The sequence below is a fragment of the Triticum dicoccoides genome, chromosome 3B (genome assembly GCF_002162155.2).
Source record: "Triticum dicoccoides isolate Atlit2015 ecotype Zavitan chromosome 3B, WEW_v2.0, whole genome shotgun sequence".
In the NCBI taxonomy this organism is placed as follows: Eukaryota; Viridiplantae; Streptophyta; class Magnoliopsida; order Poales; family Poaceae; genus Triticum; species Triticum dicoccoides.
The window spans coordinates 501,988,344-501,998,789 of record NC_041385.1 but is presented as its reverse complement, the minus strand read 5'-3'; the positions used below and the strand labels follow the sequence as shown (position 1 = coordinate 501,998,789).

Genomic DNA, 10,446 nt, shown 5'->3' with positions numbered 1-10,446 from the left:
CTCTTCTCTGGAGTTAGATGAAGCACCTCCCCGTCCTTCTAACCAAGCTTCTCTCTGTAACTTAGTTGTGACAAGTAACTTGTACGCCGAGCTTACAGTGAACTTGCCTTTCCTATCAGGATTCCAAGCCCAGAAGTCCTCCGTGTTGCGGGTGCACACAGGTATTTTTAAGATGGCCTCAACATCAAAAGGCAGAAAAACTGACCGTATTAGGGGTTCATTCCACGCCGCCGTAGCTGGGAGCAAAAGGTCAGAAACTTTCTTCGCTGGTGTCTGAACCAGCGACATGATCGGCCTCGGTGCTGTTTCCTTGGGTATCCAGTTGTCCTCCCAAATACTAGTAGATCGTCCGTTCCCAATCCTTCTAATAACTCCTTGTAGCAACACATCTCGGCCCTCAAGGACAGCCCGCCAAATCTGGGAAGGCCGAGACCCCAGCTCCGCCTCAAGGATTGTAGAGCTCGGGAAATACGATGCCTTCAAAATTTTTGCGCTTAAAGTTTCTGGTTCCTGAAGGATTCTCAACGCTTGCCTTGCAAGTAGTGCTAGATTAAACAGTTCAAGATCTCTGAAGCCTAAACCTCCCAAGTATTTTGGCCTGGTCATAACATCCCATGATACCCATGCTGGTTTGTGTTCGCCCTGTTTGCAGCCCCATCAAAACTTCTTGATGGTAGTTTTTATGTGATCACAAAGGCCTCTTGGCAATTTGAAGCAAGACATTGAAAATACAGAAATAGCTTGTGCTACAGATTTTATGAGTACCTCCTTTCCTCCTGCCGATAAGCACTTGCTCATCCAACCCTTCACCTTATTCCAGACCCGATCACTCAAATATTTGAAAGTTCCCTTCTTGGACTGCCCCACATCAGATGGCATACCCAAATATTTGTCATTAAGTGATTCATTGGGAACTTGCAAAAAGCCCTTCACGGCATTTCGAACTATTTCTGGACATCCTCTGCTGAAGAAAATTAATGACTTGTCCCTATTAATTCTCTGTCCCGATGCCAAACAATATTTATCCAATAGGTTTGAAACCGACTCCGCTCCGTCGATACTTGCCCTGAAAAACAGCAGGCTGTCATCCACGAATAAAAGGTGGTTCACCGAGGGAGCCGATGGTGCCACCTTAATGCCGCTGAGCTGGGATGACTCATTCTGAGATTTTAAGAGGCACGAAAGGCCCTCTGCTGCCAACAAGAAAAGATACGGTGGGATCGGATCTCCCTGTCGAATACCACGGGTAGGCTTAAACATCTCTGACTTGACTCCATTAAACATCACTGAAAAAGATACTGAACTTATCATGCTCATGATAATATTTACCCATTGAGAAGCAAAACCCAGTTTCTCCATAATAGCACGCAGGTAAGTCCATTCCACCCTGTCATAAGCTTTCGTCATATCCAGTTTTAACGCGCAATAGCTATTAGCTTTGGATCTGTTCCTCTTCATAAAATGAAGGCATTCATAGGCTGAGATTATGTTATCCGTGATTAGCCTTCCAGGCACAAAAGCAGATTGTTTCTCAAAAATTATGTCAGGAAGCACCGCCTTCAAACGGTTTGCTAGCACCTTTGAAGCAATCTTATAAAAGACATTACACAGGCTAATGGGACGAAACTGTGAGAGCAAGACAGGGTTTGTTACCTTCGGGATCAGCACCAATAAAGTATCATTAAGCCCCTCAGGGCTCTCCTCTCCCCTGACAATAGCAAGAACAACCCTAGTTACCGCTTCTCCACATACATCCCAGTGTCTCTGAAAGAAGTGCGTCGGGAATCCATCTGGCCCCAGAGCCTTAGTTGGAAACATTTGAAACAACGCTGCTTTGACCTCTTTCTCTTCATATGGAGCCAACAGACTCCCGTTCATCGCTGCTGTCACTTTCTTTTTTTTTTTGAAAGGCGCTGCTGTCACTTTCACCGGGACATGATCGAGCACATCCTGTATACCTTGGACACCCTCTGACGTGTAGAGATAACTGTAACGGCGCTTAAAGTGCTGAATAGGATTCCCCGGCACTACGGCCCACCCATGTTTTCCTTTTCGAGAGCCCGCTTCGCATTTGCTCGCCTCTAGTTATAAGTGGAGGCCCACCCATGGGATGACTTCGAGAAACAGCAGCTCACAAGGCAAAACGAAATCCGGGCAGGCCCATGAAGGACCGGGTGCCACGCTGCCCCCAACTCGCAGTTCCAGAATCGTCTTCCGTTTCCTCGGCGACCCATGAAGGACCCCTTCGAGGCGGCCGTTGAGGAGCAGGAGTCCCCGCCGGATTCGCCGGCGCCGCCCGAGGAGGACCCTGCCACAGCGGCCCCCAACACAACCGCCGAGGACTATGACGGCAGCGCGGGCGCCGGTAGTTCGCGCGCCCCGCCGCCGCGGCCGCGGCCTTCGGCGCTAGCCGCGCCCTCGACCTCCGTAGCCCCGGCGGCGGCGAAGGCCAAGGTCCGGCCCCATAAGGAGCAGGATGACGACGACGACGAGGAAGACCCCATGGAGGTCGACCTCGACAAGCTGCCTTCCGGCACCAGCGATCCCGACAAGCTCGCCAAGATGAAGTCCGTGCCTGTCTATCCCATCCTTGACCTAGCTTTAGTTTCTTTGGTTACAGAAATTCGTTGAAAATTTCACTTCCCTAGCTTATTTCTCTGATAAAATATTTATGCATTTGTGAATCAGCTAGTCTGCGTACCCTAATTTGGCCCTAGTTGACCGGATAAAGATCATTTACTAGTAGGGAGCGTGTAGCTGTCTATCAAATTCAGGTGTTTGAACAAACGTTTTAGTATTTTAGCAATATTCACCTGTAACTTCTAGTTAGTAAATCTGATAGCCGGACCTGTTCAAGTGATGATGATTTATGAATTGGGAAAGGAATATGTTCTCAATTGTTTGCAGCATAATCATAATGACATAGCAAATTGGCATTTTTGCAGTTCCTGCGATGCTTCGATTGCCACCTCCTGACCTTTTTTTACTAAAGAAGATCACATGTCCCCCACCTTCAACTTTAAAGAAATTGGCCTTTCTTTGCTTCTACGATTATGTTCCAAATTGCATAGAAAGCACATATATTCCATCTAGATGGAGATTATGTATTAAGTTCTGACTGCTTTCATCTGTAGTGCTTTGTTATCCCAATTTACAGAAGATCAGATGAACCGGTATGAGTCATTCCGGAGATCTGGATTTCAGAAATCTAACATGAAAAAGGTAAGACTGCTTCTATTGAAGTTAACTTGAATCATATAAATTGAAGAATTTGGTACATGTATCGTGCCCACCTGCCTCAGTTAGCCTCATTCTTTGCATTTATTTGAGTTTTTTTTGGCATTTATGGTAGAGTTAATCTCTACAATGTGGATTGTTTTCTTGAATTCATTAACATCTTGCTGGAGTTTTCATACATACGTTTGCCTGTTAAAGCACATCTATTATTTTCTGATACATCTTTCCTTTGTCAAATCCCTTTTTGGAATCATACTAGTATATCATACTCTTACATGTCTTAGATTTGCTAGACTGTAGGTGTAGATAAAACTTAATGATAGTTGCTTTCACCATAGTTGGGGACTAATTCTTTTTACATCGCTTATCATTATCATTTGTCTGTAGTGATTATAATGCCTTACATTCCTCAAAATTAATGAAGAACTTGAAAAATATCTGTTCGTACCGAGTTATTGACAGCTATGTTGTCTCAACATAGCCGGTCCCAAGCCCGGGCAAAGGAGAAGGGTTGTGATAGGCTTGGCGAGCCAACGTCAAAACTCAACCCTCTTATGGAGAGGAAAACCAAAATAAAATCGTTGGGGCGTAACCCTCTGAGCGACACGCCATATCGGAACCGGGTGTGGTGTCAAATGGGTAAGGGCTAGGCCGTCACCCCCCTGGTGGCGCGCCGTATCTTCATCTGGATATGGTGGCAAGTGAGCAAGGATCGGGCCGTCGCATCCTTAGTGGCACGCTACATCGACGCCAGGTTATAGTGAAAAATAAGCAAGGGTCTTGGCATTTGACTTGATGAGTGCGAAGGGTAAGGAAGCTAGCCGAGCCTAGGAGGATCCGCGTAGGTAACTGGAATGTAGGGGTAAGGGAAGCTTTGGGAGCTAGTTGATACAACGGTGAGAAGAGATGTTGATATCCTTTGCGTCCAAGAAACAAAATGGGGGGGGGGGACAAAAGACGAAGGAGGTGGAGGATACCGGCTTCAAGTTTTAGTACACGGGACGGCTGCAAACAGAAATGGAATAGGCATCTTGATCAACAAGAGCCTCAAGTATGGAATGGTAGACGTCAAGAGGCGTGGGGACCGAATTATCCTGGTCAAGCAGGTAGTTGGGGACTTAGTTCTCAACGTTATCGGCGCATATGCCCCGCAAGTAGGACATAATGAGAACACCAAGAGGGAGTTCTGGGAAGGCCTAGTGGACATGGTTAGGAGTGTACATGTTGGCGAGAAGCTCTTCATAGAGGAACCCTCAATGGCCACGTGGGTACATCTAATACAGGTTTTGAAGAGACCTGTGCATGGACAGGGACAGCCTGGATGGACAGGGACAGCCTGGCCTGAGACCGAAAGCCCAACATTTGGGCCGGGCTCGGGCTCCATTTCCCCGCTCGAAAGCCTGAAATGGCAACACATGTGTATTGCATCTTGAATATACTTATTTCAATTGAAAAATGACACTGTTCATGAGCTTTGGGTCGGGCGGGGCCCGGGCTTGGGATTTTTGCCTCAGGCTTTAACAAGCCTGGTCCAAAACCTTGCCCGGGGTATGAAAAGTTTTAGTTTTGAAGGGGTGCATGGGGGCTTTGGCTATGGCATCAAGAACCAAGAAGGAGAAGATGTCTTAAGCTTTGCTCTAGCTTACGACATGATCGTAGCTAACACCCTCTTTAAAAAAAGAGAATCACATCTAGTGACTTTTAGTAGTGGTCAACACTCTAGCCATATTCTTTTCATCCTCTTGAAAAGAGCAGACGGGCCTGCTTGCCTAGATTGTAAAGTGATACCTGAAGAGAGTATTGTCCCTCAGCATAAGCTTGTGGTGGCTGACTTTCGCTTTTAGATTCGTGTCTAGCGGGATAAGTGTGCCATAGTCGCTAGAACGAAGTGGTGGAAGCTCAAGGGGAAGGTAGCTCAGGCGTTCAAGGAGAGGACCATTAAGGAGGGCCCTTGGGAGAAAGGAGGTGATGCAGACAATATGTGGATGAAGATGGCGACTTGCATTTGTAAGGTGGCCTGAAGTTTGCAGTGTCCAGGGAAAGTAGAAGTGAAGCTAAAGATACCTGGTGGTGGAACGATGATATCCAGAAGGCTACTCCCTCTGTTCGGAAATACTTGTCCTATAAATGAATATCCGGACGGAGGGAGTATTAAGGAGAAGAAAGTTTGTTTCACACGCCTTACCTGGATAGGAGTGCAGTGCAGACAACATAGAGAAGCACAAGGTGGCAAAGAAGGCCGCAAAGCGAGCTATGAGTGAAGCAAGGGGTCGGGTGTATAAGGACCTCTACCAATGCTTAGACACGAAGGAAGGAGAAAGGGACATCTATAAGATGGCCAAGATCCGAGGGAGGAAGACGAGGGATGTCGAGGAAGTCAAATGCATCAAGGACGGAGCAGACCAGCTCCTGACGAAGGACGTGGAGATTAAGCATAGATGGCGCGAGTACTTCGACAAGTTGTTCAATGGGGAGAATAAGAGCTCTACCATTGAACTGGACGACTCCTGTGATGATACTAGCAGGCGTTCTGTGCGGCGAATCCAGGAGTCTGAGGTCAAGGAGGCTTTAAAAATGATGAAAGGAGGCATAGTGATGGCCCTTGATTGTATCCCCATCGAGGTGTGGAGAAGCCTCGGAGACAGTGATAGTATGGCTAACGAAGCTTTTCAACCTCATTTTTCTGGCAAACAAGATGCTAGAAGAATGGAGGCGGAGTATATTAGTACCAATCTTCAAGAACAAGGGATGGATGTTCGGAGTTATACTAATTACCATGGAATTAAGCTGATGAGCCATACAATGTAGTGGAGAGATTCATTGAGCGCCGCTTAAGGAGAATGACAAGCGTGACCAAAAATCAATTTGGTTTCATGCCTGGGAGGTCGAGCACGGAAGCCATTTTCTTGGTACGACATTTTCTGGAGAGATAAAGGAGCAAAAAGATCTGCATATGGTGTTCATTGACTTGGAGAAGGCCTATGATAAGATATTACATAATGTCATGTGGTGGGCCTTCGAGAAACACAAAGTACATTACCCTCATCAAGGACATGTATGCTAATGTTGTGACAAATGTTCGAACAAGTGATGACAACACTGATGACTTTCCAATTAAAATATGACTGAACTAGATGTCAGCTTTGAGCCCTTATATTTTTGCTTTGGTGATGGATAAGGTTGCAAGGGATATACAAGGAGATATCCCATTGTGTATGCTCTTTGCGGATGATTTGGTGCTAGTCAATGCTAGTCGGGCGTGGGTTAATAGGAATTAGGAAGTTAGAGCTATGGAGACAAACCTTGGAATTGAAAGGTTTTCGGCTTAGTAGAACTAAAACCGAGCACATGAGGTTTGGTTTTAGTACTACTAGGCATGATGAGGAGGAGGTTAGCCTTGTTGGGTAGGTGGTGCCTTAGAAGGGCACTTTTCGATATTTGGGGTCAATGCTGCAGAAGGATGGGGATATCGATGAAGATGTGAACCATCGAATCAAAGCCAGATGGATGAAGTGACACCAAGCTTCTGGCGTTCTCTGTGACAAGAGAGTGCCACAAAAGCTAAAAGACAGGTTCTATAGGACGGCGATTCGACCCGCAATGTTGTATGGTGCGGGTGTTGGCCGACTAAAAGGCGGCATGTTTAACAGCTAGGTGTAGTGGACATGCGCATGTTGAGATGGATATGTGGCCACATAAAGGACCGGGTCTGGAATGATGATACATGTGATAGAGTTGGGGTAGCATCGATTGAAGAGAAGCTTGTCCAACCTCGTTTGACATGGTTTGGGCATATTCAACGCAGGTGTTATGGCGCTGCTAGGAGGGCGCGAGAGGGCCGGCCGGGGGCCTTTTTGCCCACGGCCGGGCAAGAGGGAAGGGATTTCCTTCTTAATTCTTGCTTGATTAGATTGATACATCTCCTCTCTTTATATAGAGAGGTTTACTTGACTCCCAAGCAAGGCTTACTTGACCCCTAAGCAAGCGACCCTTATCTCTAATTAACCCCAAGACTAACGGGCTATATCGCCAGCCCAGGCCCATTACGTACTCTAACACTACACCCCACCTGGACATGCAGCTTGTCCTCGAGCTGCAGCCTAACCAACTTATAACCATGACTCGACGCAACACAAACCTAACACCTAAAAACAAGCCTTTTACATCTCGGCTTGTTTTATTACTCTCAACCTGAAATGGATTGGGACACTTTATTTTGGACCCCTCAACAAAAAATGGACACCATCCGCATGACGTGCACGTGTTTAGCCACCTGGATCCCATGGACGCCACCTGGACCAAAGAGTGCATGTGTATGGCCACCTAGAAGTGGTCGCAAGAGCGACCAGCAGAGGCGCCCTCGCGGCGGCCGGCGGCGGGAAGCAGTGGTGCTACGCGGTGCGCTCCTGTCGGTGACACCCTGCCTTCTCCCCGCCGGACAGATGTTGGTCTGCACCGCACAGGGAAGAGTGGAGGGCTTGCGATGGAGAATGACGAGGAGGGGTGCGCCCCCCCTCCAACCGCCGATGTCGCAGACTTTGAGGTCGCTGCACGCGGGGAAAACAACATGCTCACCGCCCGTGGGGGAAACCGCATGCCCAAGATCCCCGACGCAGCGGACGAGATCGAGGTCCTTTGCGCAGCGAAGGGCAACTTGAAGAAGCGGCAGTTGCAGACCACGCATGTCCCGCACACGCCGACGCGCTAGGAGGCCGCGCGCAGCAGCCTGCAACCTCACCGCCGCCGACACATGGCGGGTAGCGATCCAAGACGGAAGCGGTGACGGCGACGACGGGGACTTGATCTGCCGGATGTGGACGCCCTGGGATGGCGCTGCTAGGAGGGCGCGAGAGGGCCGGCCATGGGCCTTTTTGCCCACGACCGGGCAAGAGGGAAGGGATTTCCTTCTTAATTCTTGCTTGATTAGATTGATACATCTCCTCTCTTCATATAGAGAACTTTACTTGACTCCCAAGCAAGGCTTACTTGACCCCTAAGCAAGCGACCCTTATCTCTAATTAACCCTAAGACTAACGGGCTATATCGCCAGCCCAGGCCCATTACGTACTCTAAGAGCAGGCCTCCATGTTGAGATGGATGTGTGGCCACACGAAGGACCGGGTCTGAAATGATGATATGCGTGATAAGAGTTGGGGTAGCATCGATTGAAGAGAAGCTTGTCCAACATCGTCTGACATGGTTTGGGCAGGCCTCCAGAAGCTCTAGTGCATAGCGGATATGCACGGCTAAAGCGCGCTGATAATATCAAAAGAGGTCGGGTAGATCAAACTTGTCATGGGAGGAGTTTGTAAAGAGAGATCTGAAGGACTGCGGTATCACCAAGGAACTAGCCATGGGCAGGGGTGCGTGAAAGCTTGCTATCCATGTGCCAGAACCATGAGTTGGTTGCTAGATCTTATGGGTTTCAGCTCTAGCCTGCCCCAGCTTGTTTGGGACTAAGGCTGCGTTCGAACGGAGGAGAGCAAAATAAAGGAATGGGAAAAAAGTACAGGAAGTGAAGTTGTGTGTACAGTGCAAACCACAGGTCTTCAAAGCAGAGGAATAAAAAAATGATGTGTGTTCGGGTTACAGGAAACTTGCTAGCGTATCAAATCTGTCCTGATAAGAAAATTTTAAGACCAATCTGAGATTTCTGAACGAGAAACCAAGATGTATCAAGTGGATTACCTATTTCTTGCAAGACCTCCTCACTTCCCCCAAATTTCAGATCTTCCAACCCTTGTGTCAATGGGAGGGGAGGTGGAGCTCGAGGGGCACAGGGAGGGGGAGGAGGAGGAGGAGGACGGGGTGGAGGAGGAGGGACTCGGATCCGCTGGTTGGGCATGCTGCACCGCTGGCCGTCCATGTCGATTTCGTGCGAAGCTCGCGGGAGACGGGGTGTGGGCTGAGGCGGGAGAGCGACGGAGCGAGGGAAGGAGATTTTCACCAGGCGTTTCCTTTGGTTGGAGTAGATTTTATTTTCCCCGTGAAAAGTACAGGTTTGTGACGCTTTCTTGTGGAACAGAAGAAGCCGATTCCTGAGGAGCGAACACGCTTACAGGAATTTATTCCTGTGGCAATTTGGCCTGCAAAATTCCTGTGAAATTCCCATGCGCCGAACGCAGCCTAAAGACTTTGTTGTTGTTGTTGGATGATGACCATGTACCTGGAGTCATCAGGTGTATAATATGCTTCATTGGTGGCAGGCACGAGTGTTAAATGTATTTGCTCATCAGTGGTTCAAATCAGTGTGTGCTTAGATATTTAGAATTGACTTGTTTATTTATTTATTTTTGCAGCTATTGGCGAGTATCACTGGCAGTCAAAAGATATCTATGCCAACGACCATCGTAGTATCAGGAATAGCAAAGATGTTTGTCGGCGAGGTCATTGAAACAGGCAAGTTCATAGTAGTTTGCTTATTTTTCGGTTCAGGATATGTATAATATGTGAAACACCTGTTGTTTGTTTGTAAACTGTTGGTAGAATGGTTTCCTTGGTTATGATTCTAAACAATTGAACCTGCATATTGCAGCTAGAATAGTTATGAGTGAAAGGAAAGATTCTGGACCCATCAGACCTTGCCACATCAGAGAAGCGTACCGAAGATTGAAGCTTGAAGGGAAGATCCCAAAGCGATCCGTTCCTAGACTCTTCCGCTAGAGTCGAAGCATCGCTGTTGATGTAAGTCAGGCACTCAGGCGTCGTATGATTCTCTCTCGGAGGCAAAAGGTTATGTGGTAACTGTAATGGAACTTCGGCTTCACAATCTCCCTGCGTTTCCACACTCACTTCTACTTGCCATCACGCGAAAGGTGATTGTATGGAGAACAAAGAAAAATAGTAGCGGCATCGTGATGGTATTTTATGGTGCTTGTTACTCGTTGGAAATTGCGTCTATAAGCTGTAAGTTGTGACTGGTTCGATTGTATCCGTTATACCTGATCAACCCTGATTTTGTTCTTGCTAAATTGCCCGAGCAAAAATGATGTACCTGACCTGAATATCCTTGGCCGGGCGACGACCTCATCACCACTCGCCTGCCTCTAACTCCTGGACTCCCAGTGCCGTGTTCTTAACGGAGAAAAAGAATGGGGCGTCCTACAGATGCTCATCCAGAAAGACATGGGTATGTCCCTAAGGGAGAAGTCAGAGCTGTAGCGGCAAAAGTAAGAGCTACCCAATCATCATCGACGTTTTTGGCCAATT

At 47.8% G+C, this 10,446-nt stretch overlaps 1 protein-coding gene across 1 annotated transcript; it reads left to right on the top strand.

Moving 5' to 3' along the window:
• The first annotated feature begins 2,169 nt into the window (after nt 1-2,169).
• LOC119276756 (transcription initiation factor TFIID subunit 11-like) lies at nt 2,170-10,241 on the top strand. The gene is made up of 4 exons (XM_037557903.1): nt 2,170-2,567; nt 3,135-3,222; nt 9,537-9,636; nt 9,773-10,241. Exons 1-4 carry the CDS (start codon nt 2,233-2,235, stop codon nt 9,898-9,900), a joined length of 651 nt encoding a protein of 216 aa, XP_037413800.1. The 5' UTR covers nt 2,170-2,232; the 3' UTR covers nt 9,901-10,241.
• Nucleotides 10,242-10,446: the final 205 nt, after the last annotated feature.

Bases quoted from the DNA above. Each gene is read 5' to 3' on its own strand.
- LOC119276756 (XM_037557903.1), top strand. From the start codon at position 2,233: ATGAAGGACCCCTTCGAGGCGGCCGTTGAGGAGCAGGAGTCCCCGCCG. The intron at 2,568-3,134 runs GTCCGTGCCTGT...TTTCATCTGTAG, and splicing joins GACAAGCTCGCCAAGATGAA to TGCTTTGTTATCCCAATTTA. The intron at 9,637-9,772 runs GCAAGTTCATAG...TGCATATTGCAG, and splicing joins CGGCGAGGTCATTGAAACAG to CTAGAATAGTTATGAGTGAA.